This window comes from Emydura macquarii, unplaced genomic scaffold, assembly GCF_026122565.2.
Source record: "Emydura macquarii macquarii isolate MOO-44397 ecotype Brisbane River unplaced genomic scaffold, CSIRO-AGI_Emac_v2 contig_587, whole genome shotgun sequence".
Lineage (NCBI taxonomy): Eukaryota > Metazoa > Chordata > Testudines > Chelidae > Emydura > Emydura macquarii.
The window spans coordinates 3,356,356-3,378,524 of NW_027130724.1; the positions used below are offsets into that span (position 1 = coordinate 3,356,356).

A 22,169-nucleotide genomic window follows, 5' to 3' on the forward strand; every position below is an offset into this window, starting at 1 on the left:
GGACGCTGGAGGAAGAAGGGATGCTAAGGACTGGCCAAGAGGGGACAATTGGGGAGTGTCAGAGCAGGCATCTTGGTCTTCTGGGTCCTCATTACTCCTCCAAGAGGAAAGTGGAATCTGGGTCATTGCCCCAGGAATCCTTTTCTCTCCCAATGTAGCTGATTGCTCACTGCTGGGGCTGGCTCCGGGGCTAGGGACTCTCCACCCTGTACTCCCCCACAGCACTGAGCTGCTGCCTGCCATGAGGCTGTCAGTTCTTGAGACTCAGCAGCAGCTGTATTCTCTCTCTCTGGTTGGAATCCCGTGTGTGTGTTTGCAGCAAACTGGATTCCTTGTGGTGAACACAGGTGCGTGAAAAGACAAATGATGCATGGCGGAGGGAGGGATGGGTGTCATTCTGGCTTGCTCAATGAAACAGGACCCCTCATACTGTGTGTGCATGTGGGTGAATGGGTGTGTCTGTAGTTGTAAAGGAAAAGGGTAGTGCAATCCAGATTGTCAAAACTGGATCCCCAAATAAAAATGGATTAGCAAGCATGTTGCATGCTGGGAGTGGGGGAAACACTGCAATATGTATTGTCACATAAAACTGAATTCCTAAGGGACAGTGTGAGAGAGTGTGAGTGTGTGTGTGTGTGTGTGTGGAGGAGGGGGGGCCACAATCTGGATTATCAAGGGTAGAAAGATTCCCAAGGGAGTGGCTAGCAATCCGGGTTGTTAAGGGAAGATGGATCAAAGCTCACCAAATGTGGTGTGTGAGTAACCCTCCACTTCTGTGTAGGTGCATGTGTTTGTGTTTACACTGAGAAGGGAAGGAGAAATCATGTAGGATTGCCATGCACGCTTTATGCTGGATTTATTCTGTGACCAGGTGCCGTAGCCTGGCTCTCTTGCCCCCTTCACTCAGAGAGCCTGAGCCTGACTTTCTCGCAGTAATACAAGTTTTGTGGCCTGTGGCCTGATCCCAATATCATGGCGAAAGCAGAGACTGTCCTGAACAAACCAATTCCAGGTTTTCCACAAGACCCCCATCAGCCCTTTCTAGACCTCCAGCAAGGCTGACTGGATTCAGTAAGCTGGTCATTCCTTACCCTGACAATTGGTTCTGTGTGTGTTAATTTAAAAAGCTCCCAGGGCCCTGGCACAAGGCGCCTTGTGCAGGGACGCTGTGGTTGTTTGCTTTAATAAGCATGAAACTGTGAGCGTGGGAGTCCTGCTGTGACGTGATGGCATGGAGCATGGCGGGATTCGTAATGAGCTGGGCCAACATTTCAATGGGAGCCAGGCTTGCTCAGCAGCTCAGACTATCAGCTCACCGTGGTGAGACACCTACATACGGAGTTAGGCAGTTAACCACGCACAGCCCAACTGGAAAACGTGGGCCTTGATGTTTTCCAGTGGATTAATGCACACAACTGGTCACTCTAAGCAGCTGTTAAGTGGAAACTCTGCTGCCCACGAGTTCTACTTGGCTTCCTTGTTCACGGATGTCCCCCTCTTTCAGCCAATAGGGGTGCTTCCGCAGTAATAGTGGCTGCCCTCTCAGATAAATATATGGCAGGGTTTCTCTTTTTTTGCTGGAACCCCTTTTGAAAACATTTCAGGCTGTGATGACCCCCCACAAAAGTGATGACCCCCACCATGCTATGCTGTCCTTACCATCATGCATGCATGGGGGGCTGGCAGCTCGTGACCCTCCCCATAATAACCTCACGACCCCAAGGGGTCACAAGCCCCAGTTTGAGAACCCCAGACATTAGGGAACATTTCCTTCTCTTTCCAAAGGTCTCATTCTCACAATGGACAAAACTATCCCAGGCAAAAACGCAGCTGAAATCAACAGTCATGAAACAGAACCAACCACTTTAAAGTCTTATGTTAACACTTAACAGTGTCAGGGAGCTCCAGGGGCTACTGGGATTGTTTAAAACGTTACTTTTTTACTTTCAAGTTCATGCTGTTTTCTCTTCTTACACAGGGCGCAGCAGAACAGTGAGGAAAAATGGCATGCGATGGTGCACAAAGAGTGAACGAGGTGGACCAGATCCTCAGTTGGTGTAAAGCACCATTGCTCCATTGACTTCAAAATAGACCTACGCGGAATTATGCCAGCTCAGGATCTGACCCAGTGCATCAACTCCTGCAGTATGTTTTACCGAATGGACCAACCCACCTCAATAAAACCTACTAGAAACATATAAAACATTAATGGCTAGAAACTGAAACACCAGCCCTCCAGGAAAAGACTGTTTGCTGAAGCTATGCTGGATTCCCACACTCCATTCCTATACATGGGCCAAGCACAGGAGTGGAGAGATGAATTAAAGTTCCTTTATGCCATCTTTGTGCCCCTGTATTCTGGGGCCTGCCGGGCTCCCAGTGTAAGTTAGAGAAGCCCCAGGCCTGGCCTCCAGGAAGCAGAGATTAGCTGTAGTGCAGTGCACTCTGGCCATGATGCTTCACCAGTTCTGCTCCTGGGTCCCTGTAGAGAGTTCTTATACCAGCTCTACATCAGCTGGGAGTTTCAGGGGGTGGCCTTTCTGTCCCCTTCCAGGTCCCTTTGCAGCATAAAGGACCCTTAACATCACTGAGAACGTCAAGTCCAACAATGGGCCCTTGTTGGTCCGTGTGTGCATGACTCTATGGTGTTTAGTGCCCAGTATTCATCCACTCTAGAGCTTTTACAGGAGACACACGTAGAATGCAATAAGCATATTCCTCCGGCTTGCCATTTTCTTACTCCGTTTTGGAGTTTGTCAGAAATATTTTTACTGATAAATCTTAAAAGGAAGCTTGCGTGCTCAACCCTAGAGGGCGACTGGTTTGAACCGTGTTTGCATCGTTAGCATTTAGGAAAAAAAATCCCTCCTCATACCACGAAGCACTGGCAGAGCTTTCTATAAATTGGATCCATTTCCTGCTGTTCTGAGGGTAGCCGTAAGTGGGTCACGTCATTGCTAATGCAGAGCGTGCCCAGAGCGAGTGATAGCAACATAGCCAAGCACGCTGGAGCCCAGAAATGCTGACTCAGCTCAAGGAGGGGCAAGGTGAAACCAGTGCTCCCCTCAAGGGCAGCAAAGAAGGAAGCCCTGTGAGTTTAAAACGTATCTTAATTATTGTCTGTGAAATCCACATTTGTGGCAGAATGAGGCACAAGATCTCGGGAGGATGTATTTGTCAGAGGCAAGGTGAATGGGGGGATAAGAGGCTGCGGTGAGGGGTCATGCCCTTCCCCCTCACCCACGACTGCTGATCAACTTGTAAAAGCACCTGCCTCCAGGCTGCATAGAGTTCCTGCTGTGATTAATAGGGAAAATCAGTTTCAACATGGTCCTGGGTCTGAGGGGCCCTGACCACGTTAGAAGGGCCAACAGCCACATGAATGGTCTCTCCTTTAATACCTTACACAGCCCCAGGTAACAGAAGAACCAGCATAAAAAGAAACAGCACAAACGCCTAAGCACAGGTCAGCACCAGTGGATGATGCACTGAGCTGGGACTCAGGAGATTTGGCCTCAGCTCCTGGCTCTGCCATAGACACCCCTTTGCCTCACTTCTCCATGTGTTAAATGAGAAGACTTTCCTAACTCACAGGTGTGTCTCAAAAGCTGATTATTGAACTGAAGCACTCAGATACTATGGAAAGAGAGGCCAGATAAGCAGATAGATAGCACATCCCCCTGAGCAACAGAGAAATCCAGTTATAGTTAGAATATTTATTTTACAAGACGATACACACACAAAAAATGACAATTTTTTAAAAACCCTTCAAATAGGAAAAAAAAACTTTTCCCTCCCTTAAAGCAGCAGTTTTTAAAAAGTACAGGTATTGCTCAGTACCCTACAGCAACGAGATACAGTGTTATATGGCGTTACTGAAAAACCACCAACAGTCAAGGACTGTACATCTTGAAGAGAACAGCAAAAGTTTAAGCACACATGTCATGGTAAAACATTACTACAAGGAACATGGAACTGAATAAGCTTGGTTTTAAAGGATGGAATTTGAGTCTCCCCCTTTTAATACCAAGAAATAAATAATAAGTCTACACAGAAAAATAGTCCAGTCAGTCAAAACACTGTTAACTGAGATTAGTGTTGCAGAATGGGATAGATTACATGGAGATCTATTGGTCTTTTCCATGTTCCTAATTAGCTACTGCTCAAGAACTACACCGAGAAAAATAGAGAGACCTGGAAATGAGAAGATGAGTTCTTCATTAATAGAAGGTCCTGGTGCACTCTCAGAACAGCACGGAATCATGCCAGCATTGGGAATGCCAAACTTGACAAGTACCTAGCGTATAACAGCAAATATTAGCAAAGTGGGGAACAACAAAGAAGCCCGATATCACAGCTCTGCTACCTTAACACCTCTGGAGCAGCAGATAGAGCCATGAGCACCATATCACAGACACCAACAACGCACTCCACAGCAGGGATCGTTCACTTCATCACTGCAAGAACTGGGACGTCACATTGAGGAGCACATTTTGGGAGGAAAGACGGGTGATGCAAACAGAGGGGGACTTTATGCTGCTGGTCCCCTGGCGTTGTGTAGTGCCCAGTCAAGACAATGGAAGGACTTCCATTGATTTCAGTGGGCTTTGGAAGGATCAGCTTTCAGCTGTGTTCAGCTTTACCTTCCAAGTGGGGGAGGGAGGGGGAAGAAAGGTGTCTTAGAACAAAAAGAGAGGACATCAAACACACACACTAAATACAGCGCAGAGCTGTGCAAATCCCGACACATGCACAGAGCCTGCATGCAGATGTACTCGCACACTGTAGGCCAATTCTGCCCTTTCACATACACACCTCTCATTCAGTGGATGCATCGACTGTGCATGAAGCAGATGTGTGCCGTGTGCTTGGATCACTGCAAGGGAATCGCTTGGGAGAGGAGAGCCTCCCAGGCAAAAGCAGGGCCAAATGATAAATCTCTAACCAAAGGAATGCTTGTCTCACACATCGTGCCCTTGGATTTGCTCAAGTCATTTCTTTATTTCAGCAAGGAAAATAGCCCTTCCTTTCTCCCACACAGTTTCTGATCCAAAGTCCATGGTAGTCAGTGGGAGTCTTTCCAAAGACTTCAACAGGCTTTGGATTAAGCCTCCAATTTGTGACCTGCACCCAAATCACTGTCTGGCCTATTCCTGATTTGCTGTGTGTCTAGTTTTTGTCAAGAACAGTCATATTTTTTCAGTTTTGTATGGATCATTCCATTATGCTAAATCTCATGCCTGCCTCTTTTCAGTCTAGTCTAGGAATAGCAACACTTGGTACTTGTAGGCAGCACTTTCCAAACAGAAGCTAATTCACCCTCAACACCCAGTGAGGTAGGAGAAATTATCTATTTTACCAGTGAAAAAATGGGAGGCAACAAGTTTAAGTGACCTGACCAAGGTCACAGAGGGAGGGAAGTGTCAGAGCTGAAATTACAACTCATGAGCTCCTGGCTCTTGGGCCAGTGCTCAGATCACCCCTGGCCTCCTAAAATGCCAAAAGCAATGGTGGGATGTCTAGCACTTTCCAGAGAAGGTGAACACACACACAAATGGACACACCCAAAAACACTGGCTTTGTAGCAATGGTTTTCTCTATTTGCAGCTTCATCCATGGACATTTTCCAGTGTTTGGAGGATCCAGGAATGGAGGGTGTCACAGGGCCAAAATTGTGTGGGAACAAATGAGGCCTCTGAAGAAATTAAGACGACCCACTGATCTTAGTTTCCAGAAAAGGCTGTGAGGCAGCTGCACTTTTAACGGTAGTCTCAGGACTCTCTGCTTCTCTTCCAGAATTGCAACTCCAGAGCACCCTCTGGCTGACACTAAACAGACTGAACCGGCCAGAGGGATCAGTGTCTCTCCAGAGGGTTTGAGCTCTAGATCAGAAGGATACAGACTCTTGGACAACCAGTAGAAGAATGGAGCACATTTAGCATGTAGGGTTTGTGGGAAAATGACTCCAAGTGTCCCAGCCTGCTCCACACCCCCTCATTCAAAATATTTTCTCCAGATACCTAGGGCAGCGGCATTTCTGCCATCCCTCAGGCATAACCTCACACGCAAGGTATGGGACATTTTGTTGCAGTCACTGATTCGTGGGAAATAAATGGGCTTGCCTGAAAGAGTTTAGTGCATGGCACATAATGTAGGGTAGGAGGGAGTGAAGTCCTGTTTCCATGGAAACAGGAGCCTGCTCCAGTTCCTGAGAAAGACCAATTCTATTCTGAACCAGAAAGCATTTTGTGTTTGGCTTAGTTAATTTTTCTGGTGACAGGTGCTGGGTTGACAGCTCTGGAGAATGGAGTCCCCTGTTTATCCACCAGGTTCTTCACAGGCAGCTTTGGAGTGGAGTTTTTACTGAAAGTCTCATCACCTTAGGGGAGGCCATGCCTGTAGTGCCGAAAGCTCATGTAGTCCAATGTGTCATTCCAGGTGTCACATTAGTCACCTTTTCCTAGGATCAACACGGTCCCCAAAAGTCATGAAATGAGAGCAGGGGCAGGCCCCCTTCAACACAAAGAGGGAGGTGATGGCATGAGTCAGCGAAAATCAGGCTGTAGAAGGGATAAAAGTGAATCCAATCCCCCACCCACAGCTCTTTCCTTTGGTGTGGGGGATTCCAACAGCTCCCAGGAATCCGGGCTGTCAGGGATGAGCGTAGGTAACAGTCCATTGTAGCACAGAATACACAGCGCCATGTAAGCAAGCCATACACTGAATAAAAATCCAGACCCCCCCCATCGCCCTTGGGCAAGATCTCCTACCACTGAGCCCCTAAATATTCATAATAGATTATGGGGTATGAGTAACTCTAGGAAAGTCTTTCACTGCACACAAACTTACACTGAGATATTATAGCTCACGCCATCTTAGAGATGTACAGTAAAACTTTCCCTTCTCTTGTGCCTGCCTGCTTCTTCCCCACGCACGTGCAAGGGAAAAGACCAATTAACCTTCATGAGGTCCATTTGGTGAAAGTTTTTGTACCTGCACTTGCTGCTTCCTCTCAGGCTCTGGTCCCAAGGATCACCAGCCCTGAGGTAGTGCTCCCTAGATGTCCCACCCCCACTTGTGGAAGTTGTGCTTGCTGAAGCAGCATTGCGCCTCCACTCTGTTCCTGTTTGCCACAGAGCTCGTGTCAGTGTGGAAACTGGGGTACTGTACCGTGTGACGGAAGATAAAGGGCCTGCTTGTGCGCCTACAGAAATCAATGGCCCAATGTCCAAGAGCAGGACAGAACGCATAACACAGAGCGTCTGGCCTCCGAGCCTGCACCAGTCAACTTGAGTTTTGCCACGCTTCAATGGGGGCAGGAGCAAACTCTCGGATGCTATAGCAAAGGCTTCTTTACAGTTAGGTCTTCTGAGTCCTTTCTATATACCTCCTGCCATGTCTGGTACCTGCTGTATAGCTAGTCCTCCTCCTCCTCCCTGTGCAAGGTCTCTTCTGCAGATCCCCTCATTTTAACTCCCTTGTGCTAGGTTATGTACTCCCTCCACATTCTCTCTGCCAACCTCCCACAACAGGTCTCTTCCACACAATCCCCCCCCCTTCTCTCTCTCTCCGTGCCCTTGAATTTACCACTTCCCTCTGTCAATCAGAAGCTTTCATAGGCTCCCCCGGCTTCTATGGCCTCATTTTCAGAGAGGCTGAATAGGGTTGGTCAAAAATTTTCCATCAACATTTTTTTTTAAATGGAAAACTGGGTTTTCACAGAAACAAAGTTTTTCACTAAGTGTCTACTCTCCATGGAAAATTTAATTGTTTTGTAAAAAATAAAATAAGTGCTCAATATATCATCCTAAACAGAAAACATTTCAGTTAGAATATGCAGCCATGGTGCCTCATGGAGCTGTAGTTGGATTTCCTCATGGCCCCATTCTCCTCTGTGAGCCCGACTTTTCAGCCGTATTACATCACGGCCAGGGAACTCCTAGGGTGCACCCAACTCTCTTCACCATGAGGAGAGACTGTAGTGCATCATGGGAAATGCGGTCTGACCAAGAAGCCCAGTTCACACAGGAGAATGGGAGCATAAGGCACTCAAACACGAGGTGCCATGGCAACATTTTTACAAACCAAAATATTTTGGTTTTTCACCAGAAAGTCTCAATTTTCCATGGAAAAAAGGCCCAGTCTCTGACAAGTTTTAATGCTGAACCTTCAACCTTTGATGGAGTCAATGGGAACTGCAGGTACTGAGTGCCACTGAATATCAGGTCCCATGTTTCTAGCCTTCTGTGGCCACTTCCCCTCCCCTGCACTCCAACAAACTTTTCTACCATCATCAGACTCCAGTCCCATGACCACGCACCTCTCCAGTTTTCTCTGGGCCTCTTCCATTTCCTGGCCACATTCCATGACCTCTGTTTGTTATTAACCTGCACTCATGTGGCTGCTTTAAAAAAAAATAAATCAAGCCAAAGGCTCACTTTTTGGTGAGTGCACAACAACAAAACACAAGTTTAACGTGTCACACGCCTCACAAAGTCCATTGGGGACAACAGCAGACATGTCCTGCAAAAGCCCATTGAGAGCCTGAGGTTCCCAAAAGCATCAGCATTATTTGCAGGCTGGTCAATAGTTTGCTCTGTTCTCCCTGAACTTTGCAGGAATGCCAGAGATTTCACACACTGTACATTTCATTGGTTAGGAATGGAAGAGACTAAAGACCAGTGAATGTCAGGCTAGAGTGTAATATGCCATCCAGTGACTTAGAGAACTTATTGCAAAATAATCAGCACAACTAGAAGGAGCGCTAACTATATATTGGAGGTTGCAGATTTAAAAAAAAAAAAAAATTTCTACCTTTGCGTGTTAATTGCAAAATAAGGGCCAGATCCTCATCTTATGTAAATTAGCATGGCTCCATTCTAGCTACCACATCATCATTCTTACGTCAGGTCAGGTGTAATCCATGTTATTTAGCTGGGCCTGAATGCTTAGTCCAATTCGTATTTTAAGAATAGGCAACCCTCATTAAAATACCCACAAGCTGCATTCTGTAGCACCTTCCAGTTGATGATCTCAAGAGAGCAATATAAATGGATTAAGCCTCATCATCTCTGTCAGGGAGGTGAATAGGATTTTCCCCATCTCACTGGAACACTGAGCTAGCAGCAGCACTGGGTAAGATCCCAGAATTCCCAACTCCCATTCCTGTGATCTAACCACTACATAACACTCATTCTCTTCCCTTACGGTCAGTTACAAACAACCTCACCTGATGGTATTGCCTAATCTAAAAAGTCTATTGACAAAGGAGACTCTAATCTGTGTTCAATGTTTCTATGTTCAGGGCACATCATGCAGATGAACCATGTGCAAGGAAGCTGCAGTGACAGTGGCCACATTTGATGGAAACTGAAGCATTCCACCGCTGTAATGCTGTGACCTCTGCTTTGTTTTTCCATTTGACGTGGGATTATGACCTTCAATGATTCACTGAACTGCAAAGATCTTACACAGACTGGCATTAAGGGCCTGTTTACATGGGACAGATTTTCTAACTGGTTTCAAATCGGCTCAGCTAAATCAGTTTTAAAACCCAATCAGAGCAGCAGCCTAGACCACTTGGCCTTGTAGCTGGGTCAGGCTGCCTATACAATGGTTCCAGGCTCTTTCAGGAAAAAAAAAAAGTGTTGAGCTGAACTGCTTAGACAATTTCCCCAGTGTAGACAGCCCTTGTGAGGTAAGCCCTGGGCAGAGCTAGATGGCAAAGGCAGCCTGACAGACTCCTCGCACTGCATGTGCTACAAAGGTCACTGTGGTGGAATGAAGTAGCAGTGGGCTGGGACTCCAGCTCTTGGCTCACAGAGGTTTCTGGAACCAATGCTCTCGTTTGCTTTTGGATTTGGTAATTGGGTCCTGACGGGCCAAACCCATTGGCCTCTCCTGTGATGGACACATCCATGGGTCCCCGTTCCAACAAAACACCTGAAGCAGAGTATCATGCGGGGTGAGGTTCTGCATGCACACAGGTAGGTGATCAGTAACTAGCGCTGCCAAAAGCTGTTTGGAGAAATCACAGGCACCCTGGCTCACAACAAAGCAGTTAAAGGGAGCAGAAATCCATGTCAAAACACCGCCGAAAACGTAGGTTAGCTAGCTGATCACTATAGCACTGGTCCACACATCATGCTTTTTGTCTTTCCACACCATGGAGACCCTTTTCCTGCTGACTACAGGAACACTGCACGGCAAGGACAGGGTCAGATCTCCTAGGAGTTTCATAATTACCAGCCAGCTTAGCCTGCAGAATGCTCATTGCAGCTCTGTCCAGGTGAGTCTGCATTTTGAGACTAAATTATTTGTCTGTGTTCTCCCCACCACCTCTTAGCTACTCTGAAATCTCTGCAAGGGAAATACTCAAGATGGCTATGTCTAAACACTGGCTTTTCTTAATGGAGTCCCAAGCCAAAGTCTTGGCTGTCAGGATCCCAGCCATGTCTATTGTGTATAAACTTAGGACCAATATACCCAAAAGTAGCCTCGGATTTTAGGTGCCTATCTTGAGATGTCGTGAGCCAAATTTCCAGAGCTGTTGAATACCCCTGACTTCATCCAGAATTTGGGGTGCTCGGTTCTTCTGAAAAAACAAAAAATTAGGCCGCTAACATGGCAGCTCAGATTGGGCACCCAAGGAGCGAGCAGCTGAAATCAGAGGCCACTTTTAAAAATTTTAGCCTTACTGCTTCTGAGAAGGAAAGAATTAAACTCAAGACGACTTGTGGTACCGATCACAAAAAAACCTGCAGGTGCACATTATGCCAGAAAGGAACAATAGCAGGCCCCTTCTACAAAAGCAACAGGTTGGGTCGGACACTCTTATTCTACAGAAATACCAGCACAGGAGGTTTAACACCCCACTTGGAATCTTCAAGGAGGTGTTCCAGACAGTCCATAAGATCTAATTATCCCAGACACTGATCTCTCTTGCCACAGGTAGTGTCTTTAGCAGCATTCAGCTTTAAAACACTAGTGTGCTTCTGTAAGAGCCCCTGAGCCAGCCCGTGTTGCGATCCCAAATCAAGTTCCAAACCGGAGCAGTGGTAGCAAGCAGGATCATCAGGAAATAAAGTCAGGGGATCATGGGAAAGAGAGCCCCTTTCCCATGCAGAAAACCATCAGCATTTCTGCATTCCAGGCCATCACTGCAAGAGTGACAGGAGACTATCCCCAAGGAAACTGGGAAGTGAGCAGCTCCTTTTAAAAATCAGTATTCAATACATTTTACCGAGTATCCCCTCCCTTGTACCAGTCTCAGGCCCTGCCCCAGGCCTGTTCCTCCCCAGGGGGCAGAGCGCACAGCTGAAAGCTGTAACACGTACACAGGCACAACAATAGTGCCAGATACATGCTTTGCTGGGTTCATGACGCCAATGAGAAGGGGATTTGGGTAGAAACCCAACCGTCAAAGCTTCTAGAGCGTTTTGACATACTCTGTAAGACATGGGCCTGCAAGCTCCCTGCCCCACTGGTGGGTTATAGAGGTAGCACTCACTCTTCTACTGGAATCAAGATACAGGACTCACCTCTCACTCTTTCCCGGTTCTGCTCTTCTTCCTCAGGCAAAGCTTTGTAGAGATGCATGCTGCATTCCTGCCTGGCTAATAATGCAGGGTCAGGCTCTTAACTGGAGGTAGGAGGAATTCTGCCCTTGGACTTGGCAAGGTGCCCATATGGCATCAGTTAGTCATTGAGCACCGCAGTTCCCCAAATGGCCTTAGCAACACCCCCTGAAGGAAGGTGCTGGCCCTTTTGGAAATGCCCAGCGTGTAGGGGGCAGGGTAGGGTGGGTGGAACTACCAGGGATTCAACCTGCGGTTACACGTAAACCTCTACAGTTTGGTCTCTGGAGTTACACTAAGGCCTTGTCCACATGGGGATATTAGCCACTGGTGCTAGCACCTACCGTACACACGATTTACAGCAGTGCAGCTGATCCCAGTTTAATTAACGGGCTACAGCCGCCAATACCAACGCTGACCTCTCTCCCGCCATGGGTAGAACGGTCTGATAACAGAGGCACCTGCCGCATTCATGGGTGGCACCAGGCAGCCCTGCCAGGAATGTGCAGGGCTTAGCCTGAGGGATGGTGGTGGTGGGGGTATTATTAAATGCTAATGTCAGAATTTCTGACTTGACAGGTTACAGGGTCACCAACTAAAGGCAGCTCTGCAACAACGCCTGGGGCCACCTTTTGAAATTCCAGATGTCAGGCAGATGCGATTGCTCCTGACTTCAGAAATGTACAAGTCATTCCTTAAGCCTCTCACCGCGTTAAATTGGGGGCAGCCAGAGTTCATCAGCACAAAGAAGCTCAGCTCACAGAAGCCTCCAGCCAACATACCACACAGGGGCTCACTGTGCGCAATCATTCTGATGAAATTTAAAAATAAAAATATTGGGGGAGATGGAAGAAAGGAAGGGATATTTTCCACGGATCTTTGTCTGATGCCATAAAGCAGTATTTTTCAGGCCCTTTTCCATGCCCAATCACCACGTCAATATCATTGCTGGGACAGGCTGCTTCAAACCTGTATTTGCCACTGAGCTCTTCATTTCAACTCTGACATTTACCGGCAGTGTATTTTTAACCCCAAATTGTAAGTCTCTCACACAATATGTTGGCTTTTTTTTTGGTCGACCATTTGAACACTGGTCTTTTTGCATTTCTTGGCAAAATTTTAAAGTGGGCTGCAAAGGACTGTTTAAAAAAAACAGGCTGGTGTTCCATTTTGATTCTTTATGATGTATAGAGAAGATGACCTGTTTTTAAAGAGGAGGAGGAGGAGGAGAAGGTCACTCGCTCTTTACTTTTTAAATATCTAGAATTTCAGTTTTTCGGTTTCCCTGATCTTGCTGGATGATCTCTGGAGGTTAGAGGGATGTTTATTCTGAGCTCTCATACCATAATTTATGGCGTTAATCAAAGTCTTCCTTTTTCAAAATGTAAGTTAGTCATTAACATTAAATAGGTGTTAACACAAAAAGAAAAACATTTAAAATAGTGACTAAAAATCCTTTCCCTATCAACTGTTCAACTTTCACTCTCTTGGGACATCACCATTTCATTAGCTCTACCATCATCAGTCTTCCGTCCTAGATGGGGATCTGAACTTCACATGCAAAAACCAATCAGAAAAAGAAAAAAACCTTAAAACCACTCTACACCTTTCAGGCCTTCATTATACATCATAAAGCAGCGAGAGTCACCCTATGGAAGGAAACCCCAAACTTTTGTTTAAGCACAGCTCAGAAAAATCCAGAGCAACACAAGCATCATAGTACTGATCACAAAAGGTCGTTAGGAATAGAGAGGTCATCTATCCACATAAACAAAAGTGAGAACTTAGCTGTGTAACTACCTCCTCTATATTAAAGGTACGTGATCAGGACAGTTGGCTCCAATTTAGGTTTCACAAAGAAAAAGTTTTACAAAACCTAAATAAAGAGTGTTGAAATACAGAGATCTGAAGTGGAAACTGTGTGCTTTTTTAAATTAAATATTCATCTGCTATGTCTGAAACACAAACATCACGATGGCTAGTGATGGGAAAGCAGAAAGTGAAGCTAACTAATAACAAAAAGAAAAAATAACCAATTTAGTTTAAATGTTGAAGCTAAGTAAAGTGCAGTAATAAAGCACCCCGGATTTTCAGTTCTTTCCCTTGTGACAATTCAAAGTGATATTGGGAACATCGGTAAAGAAAGGATTTGGGGTTTTTTAAAACATTATTTTAGCTTGACAGTGTCCCTTTAACAGAATTAGTATGTGTCTAGGGTTGGTCTGCCGGCCATCCCATCAACGGTCACCTCCCCAAAGTGAGCAGGAAGTCTGGCTAGAGTCCTCAATCCCACAAACGGATGCACACAGGCAGGCTCTTGTGCTGGCATGGATCCGACTGGAGGCAAACTGCCTCTCTGTATGTACTTCCTCCAATAACACACCACAGCAAAACCAGACCTGGCCTTTGAGAGATCAGACCTATGGAATTAGGTCCCCGTAGAAATAAAACAAACGCCTTGGCCTCATTTCTTTTCCACATCCCAGTTTTGGTCTGGATAGGAAGTTGGCAAACCAACCCTGCAAGTACACCAAGCCAGATCCGCAGCTGGTGTAAACGGTCATTGTCCGACTGACTTCAACAGCGCTCAGGGACTTAAAGGAGCTATGACGATTTCCACTAGCTGGGAATGTGGCCTATCAGGATCATTCACCTCTGAGACCATCTTTTTAAGTGACCCTTTGTGCGTGCAAACTCCCCAGAGGAAACGGGAGAGGAACACATCTTAGAGACAGGCCGAAAGACATAGACGACCAGTACGCTGGGCACAGCAACTGCTTGACTCATCAGAGCTGGGCTGACTTAAGGAATGTAATTGGATTTGTTTTTCCTGCATAAATAAAAAGTTGATCCCATGTCATTAAACTCTCCCCTCTCTTGCCTGTAGCTCGTAGCTAAGCACTGATGCACCTGAAGATATTCACATGATCCCAAGGACATATTCCTTACAGAGCACACATGTTGCAAGCATGTGCAGTGTACATCTCCCCCCCATGTACGCCCCATGGCCCCTATTTCAGAGGAAAGTCCCTTTGATTAAATTCAAACAAAAAATAAACCCTTTCCCCTCCTCTGATCTCCAAGAAGTTCATCCAAGTCCAACTCATTTTAGGGGGGCTTCAGGACAAGTCCTTACAAAGAAACTTTTAAATTCCGGCATCTACCTGCCTCCTCTACTGACAATAACGGGCCCCCTTTTAGAAGATGTGCTGGGGCCTTGTCTTCCCGAAGGCCTGGAACACCACATGAGGGACTGGGGGAACACAGAGTCTGATTCTTTTGCTCCTTTCTTAACTTGCTGGTAATTCAGAGGATGTGGGCATTTCTTTCCCCCCATTGCTGGGAGAAGGTCAGGGGGTCTGCGAGCCCAGTCTGTGCTAACGAAGGTCTTTAAGAATGACAATTACAAATAATATAGATATGCATAATTAGGTATTGTCCTGGGGTGGGGGCATATCGAGAGGTGGAAAGGGCTTTTGTTTGGAGACAACCTTCACCCTCGAGATTGCTGCTTTAACCCTTTGTGCTGTTGCTCTGACACCATCAACAATGACGACAAACAAACGCTGGGATGAATTCTGACCAGCAGCAAGAGCGTGCGAGCATTAATCCCGGCGCTTCGGAAGCATGTCTAGGAGGAATTCTGCGATGCCTATGAAATAGATGACTTGTGCGATGCCGAAGAGCGGGGCAATGACCAAGGCTCTGCAGTATGCCCCCTTCAGGAAGGCCATGGGGCCTTCCTTCTGCCAGATTTTCCTACAGAGACACAGAGAAACCAGTTAGATTCAGAAAGGGTCGGCCACACCCACTTCCCATAATAGCATCACTCGTGCTAACACAAATATTTCCCAAAGTAATTTATTGTCTTTTTCACCAGAGGCAGGATACTCAGATCTGATCACCAACTGATCACCATAGTTGGGGTCAGGAAGGAATTTTTCCCAGGGTCAGACTGGCAGAGACCCTGGGGTTTTTTTTACCTTCCTGAGCAGCATGGGGCACAGGTCACTTGCAGGTTTAAACTAGAGTAAATGGTGGATTCTCTGGAACTTGAAGTCTTTAAATCATGATTTGAGGACTTCAGTAACTCAGCCAGAAGTCTGAGGTCTCTTACAGGAGTGGGTGGGCGAGGTTCTGTGGCCTACAATGTGCAGGAGGAACTATAAGACAGGATCAGAGAGGAAGTGGTAGCTGCTGGCTGCTGCAGGGTTTTATATTGTTGCCCACCCTAGGATCTGGGCAGTTTCCCACATAAAAATCAACAGCAATAGCAAAATCCCTAGTCAACTCCACAGTCGCTGGTTCCACTTTGTTTTCCGCTTAGGGCAGGGTATTTGTTTTTGAGGCTATTGCTTTTCTCCGGGGGCGGTGGTTGGCATTTTCTGGTAGAAAGGGACACCTGTCCTATTGATCTTTCCCAAATACAGTATAAAAACCTTTTAGACATTCAGATAAAACAATTAAAAAGAACCCCTTGGTGCTCTAACTCCCTCCCACTGCCAAGAAGCAGGCCAGGGAAGACGTCTAGAACGTAGTCATTGCAACCTGATCTGCTGGGAACCACTGAGGAGACCTTTTACCTGGTGCAGTCCAGGATTCCTGAGTACGTGTCCTCATTCACTCCCCTCTTCAAGGACTGCAGCCTTGTCTTGATTACTGAGGACAGAAGGAAGGAGAAGAGCAGCTTTAAGAACCCTATTAATACAGGGCGTGGGCTGCAGCTGGTTCCTTCCCCCAAAGCTTCCGTCGGGTGCTTTGCACGCTGCTGCACATATCTTTAGCAGGCATGAGTGATCACTTAGGGCCTAGCAAAACTGAACTGAGATTACCGGGACTATGATCAGAGATTAGATTAATCAGAATATCAGAAAACTAGGGAAAACCTTAACTGTTCCTTTAATAATGGTTTTTTAAAAGCCCTCCTACCCCACACAAACACAAAGAGGCCACAATTTTCCAAACTGGCTCTGATTTTGGGTGCCTCCATTTATGGGTGTCCAGAGCTCTTAAGGGGCCCGATTTCCAGAGGCCCAGCACTTTCTGGAAGTCATCCCTTTGAAAGGGTTTGCAGTTGGGCACCCAAAAAGTATGGCACCGGAAGTCACTGGTCACGCTTAAAAAACTTGGTAATACACGATTATGGGAGGGAAAAACTATTTCCTATCATTTTTCACAGGTTAGCCTTGGAGACAGAGGTGAGATCAAGTGGCATTACTGGAAGGCATATACAATCTAATAGACATTAAGGCCATGGCTTCCCATGAGCTCACACTAATGCATGAGCCTGCACAATCTCACAATGTGTGCACGCACACAGAAACACGTCCATCCCAGAGATGCGAGAATAGCCATTTCTGGTCCTTGTCACCGAGAGTCCCCCCCCCTCCATCTGCTTTAACTAACCAACACCACAGACATCGGGGACACCCGTGAGCAGGGGTGGAAGTAAAGGGAGAGCTCAGCTCCTCCGCCCTGGCTGAAAGTGGTGGGAAAGCTCTCTCTCCTGCAGCTCCAACCCCAAAGATCTCCCTCTCATGCCTCTTTCCAGGCTGGTGACATGAGGACTCCTCCAACTCAGAGAGAGGAGTAGCAGGAGCTGGTGCCTGGCTGGGGAATTCATGGGGCTCAGAGCCTTTCCTCTACAGGACTGCATCTCCTTGCCAGTTGCTGCTGATCTCCAGAGGGACAGAGAGCCTCCAGTTCTCCCACCCCTCTATGGGGGAAAAGGGAGACCCTGCCACCTCCCCTCCCCTAGGCAGAACGGCTCTGTCAGTGCCCGCTCTTCTCCTGACACTACATAGAGGGATGTATGGGTGGGGTAGAGGCCTAAGGGATGTGCCCATACACACAAGCCTTCTCCTTCCCCCAGTGTCTGGCTGATTCCGAGGCCGCCTGGAGACATGGACTCCCTTTGAGTCCTTTGCCCCTGTTCTCGTGCCCCATCTCATCATACAGAAGGGCACAAGACCACATCAACATTTGACGCCGACGTGGCGGCAAAACAGAGGCACCACAATAGGCGAGTTCCTCCTCCTCACTTGATCTATTGTAACTACGATTCACGAGGGGCAGGGAGCTCCGGGACTGGACGTCCGGGAAACTCCTTGTCCCCACCTCAGGCGGGCACAGTATCTCCCACCCAGGACTCACCGTCACAAGGATTGACGGCCACCGCTGCCGTGCTGCCCGCCACGCACCCGGACAGGAAGGATACGTAGAACGGAGCCTTGACGTCAGGGTTCTTCTGGCCCAGCTTGTTCAGGTTCGCAAACAACGGGAAGTAAACAATGGAAAACGGGACGTCTCTGTAACAGGGGGAAGCAGAACAGTGAGGAGCAGAGCTGCACCCCTCCCAGACCAAGCAGCCAGGCGTGGCAAGAAGGGCTGGGAGCTTCACATTTCGACAACAGTGGCAGGCCAGGCCTCTTTCCCAGCTATTGGAATGACATGTGAAGGGGTTTGAGAAAGATATTTCCTCTGCAGCGTCTATAGCCCACAGACAGAGCTGGGGGGTGGGGGCAGATCTTCAGCTGAGATAATTTGGCAGAGCTCTGCCGGAGCCAAGGTGCGTCATCTATTTACTCCAGCTGAGAATCTGGCCCAGCATGTCCAGAGTTCCAGTTTTTTAGAGGAGTTAGAGTCCTTAAAGTCGCCCCCAGGTCACTCCCATTGGTGCTATTGCCAACAATTTATTAGTGAGTCAGTCACCTGAGAAGAGAAGAGAAGAGAAGAGAAGAGAAGAGAAGAGAAGAGAAGAGAAGAGAAGAGAAGAGAAGAGAAGAGAAGAGAAGAGAAGAGAAGAGAAGAGAAGAGAAGAGAAGAGGCCGTGCTTCTCTTGACCTGCTGCTGATAAACAGGGAAGATTTGGTAGGGGAAGTAGAAGTGGGTGGCAACCTAGGCAGCAGTGACCATGAGATGGTCGAGTTCAGGATCCTGACAAAAGGAAGAAAGGAGAACAGCAGGATACGGACCATGGATTTCAGAAAAGCAGACTTTGACTCCCTCAGGGAGCTGATGGGCAGGATCCCCTGGAAGGCTAATATGAGGGGGGGAAAGGAATCCAAGAGAGCTGGCTGTATTTTAAAGAAACCTTATTGAGGGCACAGGAACAAACCATCCCGATGTGCAGAAAGAATAGCAAATATGGTAGGCGTCCAGCTTGGCTTAACAAAGTAGTCTTTGGTGAGCTTAAACACAAAAAAGAAGCTTACAAGAAGTGGAAGCTTGGTCAGATGACTAGGGAGGATTATAAAAATACTGCTCGAACATGCAGGAATGAAATCAGGAAGGCCAAAGCACAATTGGAGTTGCAGCTAGCAAGGGATGTGAAGGGGAACAAGAAGGGTTTCTACAGGTATATTACCAACAAGAGGAAGATTAGGGAAAGTATGGGCCCCTTACAGAATGGAGGAGGCAACCTAGTGACAGAGGATGTGGAGAAAGCTGAGGTACTCAATGCCTTTTTTGCCTCTGTCTTCACAGACAAGGTCAGCTCCCAGACTGCTGCACTGGGCGGCACAGAATGGAAAGGAGGTGAACATCCCGCAGTGCTGAAGGAACAGGTTCAAGACTATTTAGAAAGATTGGACAGACACAAGTCCATGGGGCCAGATGCAATGCATCTGAAGGTGCTGAGGGAGTTGGCTGATGTGATTTCAGAGCCATTGGCTATTATCTTTGAAAGCTCATGGCAACAGGGGGAGGTCCCTGATGACTGGAAAAAAGCAAATATAGTATCCATCTTCAAGAAAGGAAGGAAAGAGGATCCAGGGAACTACAGACCAGTCAGCCTCACCTCAATCTCTGGAAAAATCATGGAGCAGGTCCTTAAGGAATCCATTTTAAGGCACTTGGAAGAGAGGAAGGTGATCAGGAACAGTCAACATGGATTCACCATGGGAAAGTCATGCCTGACCAACCTGATTGCTGTCTATGAAGAGGTGACTGGCTCTGTGGATGTGGATGTGGGGAAAGCGGTGGACGTGATATACCTTGACTTTAGCAAAGCTTTTGATATGGTCTCTCACAGTATTCTTATCAGCAAATTAAAGAAGTATGGGTTGGATGAATGGACTATAAAATGGATGGAGAACTGGCTAGAGCATAGGGCTCAACGAGTAGTGATCAATGGCTCCATGTCTAGCTGGCAGCCGGTCACAAGCGGAGTGCCCCAGGGGTCGGTCCTGGGGCTGGTTTTGTTCAGCATCTTCATTAATGATCTGGAGGATGGGGTAAATTGCACCCTCAGCAAGTTTGCAGATGACACTAAGCTGGGGGGAGTGGTAGATACCCTGGAAGGTAGGGATAGGATACAGAAGGACCTAAGCAAACTGGAGGATTGGGCCAAAAGAAATCTGATGAGGTTCAACACGGACAAGTGCAGAGTCCTGCACTTAGGACAGAAGAATCCCATGCACAGCTACAGACTGGGGACTGACGAGCTAGGCAGCAGTTCTGCAGAAAAGGATCTGGAGGTTACAGTGGATAAGAAGCTGAATATGAGTCAGCAGTGTGCCCTGGTTGCCAAGAAGGCTAATAGCACATTGGGCTGCATTAATAGGAGCATTGCCAGCAGATCGCGGGAAGTGATTATTCCCTCTATTTGGCATTGGTGAGGCCGCATTTAGAGTATTGTGTTCAGTTTTGGGCCCCCCACTACAAAAAGGATGTGGAGAAGTTGGAGAGAGTCCAGCGGAGGGCAACAAAAATGATTAGGGGGCTGGAGCACAAGACTTATGAGGAGAGGCTGAAGGAACTAGGCTTGTTTAGTCTGCAGAAGAGAAGAATGAGGGGGGATTTGATAGCAGCCTTTAACTACCTGAAAGGGGGTTCCAGGGAGGATGGGGCTAGGCTGTTCTCCATGGTGGCAGATGACAGAACAAGGAGCAAGGGTCTCAAGTTGCAGTGGGGGAGGTCTAGGTTGGACATTAGGAAAAAGTTTTTCACTAGGAGGGTGGTGAAGCACTGGAATGGGTTACCTAGGGAGGTGGAGGAATCTCCATCTTTAGAGGTTTTTAAGCTTCAGCTTGACAAAGCCCTGGCTGGGATGACTTAGCTGCGGTTGGTCTAGATGACCTCCTGAGGTCCCTTCCAACTCTAATATTCTATGATTCTAAGAGAGAGAGAGAGAAGAGAAGAGAAGAGAAGAGAAGAGAGAGAAGAGAGAGAGAGAGAGAGAAGAGAAGAGAAGAGAAGAGAAGAGAAGAGAAGAGAAGAGAAGAGAAGAGAAGAGAAGAGAAGAGAAGAGAAGAGAAGAGAAGAGCTGCTCTCAACATTGGCTTCCTAGCACAGAACATTAAATCAAACTCAAGGTCTCAGTCCTTATGTTCAAGGCACTCCATGGATTGGGCCCAGGATATCTAAAAGATCGTCTGAGGCTCCAGGATAAAGAGTTGGTCCCCCTCTGGCACAACAGAGCTCTCTACAATAAGGGTAAAGCTCGTCTGCACGGGAGATGGAACCTTTCTCGGGGGCTGGTCCGAGACTGTGGCATGAACTCTCCCAGGAACTAAGGCCAATCACAAGCCTCACCACCTTCCACTGCAAGGGCAAGGTGCATTTCTTTGACCTGCCTTCTCTAACATAAACAGAGCAACATGTGCATTAACGAAGCAAAGCAAAACGAAACTACCCTACCAAAACAAGACACTCCATTGCACGCATTTTCCCCCGGGGAGAGAGGATGAGAAAACAAAAACCCCGTGATAGGTATCAGTCACATCTCTTAATGCACTACTGGGAGGATACTGATCTGTGTCGTAGACCAGAGGGGAGGCAGGCTACCAATAATTCTCATTCTCTCTCTCTGCCCAACACAAAAGCACTCAGGGACGAATTCTCCACTCATGTACACCATTTCTACACCAGTGTAACGCCCGTGATTCCACTGGAGTGACTACTGAGTCACCCTGATCGACGGGAGAGAAGAACTGGGTGCTTGATGCACACGTTTTGGACAGTGACCCAGATGATAAAAGGGTTGCCATTTGCCTTTGGTTCCTTTAGTCTTTTATAGATGACGGTGCCCAGAGTTTCAGCGGGCATAGCCCTACCTTAGCAGCGTGGCCCCAAGGCCCTTGTAAAGTCCCGCGATGCCTTTGCTCCGAAGTAGTTCCCTGGTGATTTGCATCGCCGTGGTCCGTGTCTCCACAACCGATTCTGCTGCTCCAGCGCTGGCGGTGGAGGAGAACTGGGCCTGTGCTGCCATTAGCTTCTTCTGGGCCGCTGCGGGGGAGCGACAGAGCGTTACTGATAAACACACGCTATGAAAAATCACAACCTTCAAATATTGCGCGGCACCAGTGTGAAGGCTACATGGGGACCCGTATGTTTCAGAGAGCAAGATGTCTATGTTATAAACTGGATGCTGGGGAGAGGGTGGGGGACTAACAGGGCTGGCTAAAGCCAGCCATGTACCCTGCAAACTCTCTCACCTCAGCCCTGCAGCATGACTCTGTCCTGAGCTGCAGCACCCCTTCCTCAGTCCTGGACTCAAACCCAGCTCTGCCACCATGCCTCAGTCCTGATCTGTAACATCGCCACAGCAGTTCCACTCTTGGGTCTCTCCTGAGCGGACACTGTCAATCATTC

At 47.5% G+C, this 22,169-nt stretch overlaps 1 protein-coding gene across 4 annotated transcripts in view; it reads right to left on the bottom strand.

The window, feature by feature from the left end:
* Positions 1 to 12,911: 12,911 nt before the first annotated feature.
* The window catches only part of SLC25A22 (solute carrier family 25 member 22), an 87,477-nt gene continuing 78,219 nt past the window's right edge, over positions 12,912 to 22,169 (bottom strand). For all 4 annotated transcript variants that reach the window (XM_067540538.1, XM_067540537.1, XM_067540535.1 and 1 more), the window contains exons 7-10: positions 21,632 to 21,803; positions 17,730 to 17,884; positions 16,160 to 16,235; positions 12,912 to 15,335 (exon numbers count right to left, since the gene is read on the bottom strand). In XM_067540538.1, the coding sequence (XP_067396639.1) occupies positions 15,182 to 15,335; positions 16,160 to 16,235; positions 17,730 to 17,884; positions 21,632 to 21,803 (557 nt within the window). In that variant the 3' untranslated portion in view covers positions 12,912 to 15,181. The remainder of the gene's footprint in view (positions 15,336 to 16,159; positions 16,236 to 17,729; positions 17,885 to 21,631; positions 21,804 to 22,169) is intronic.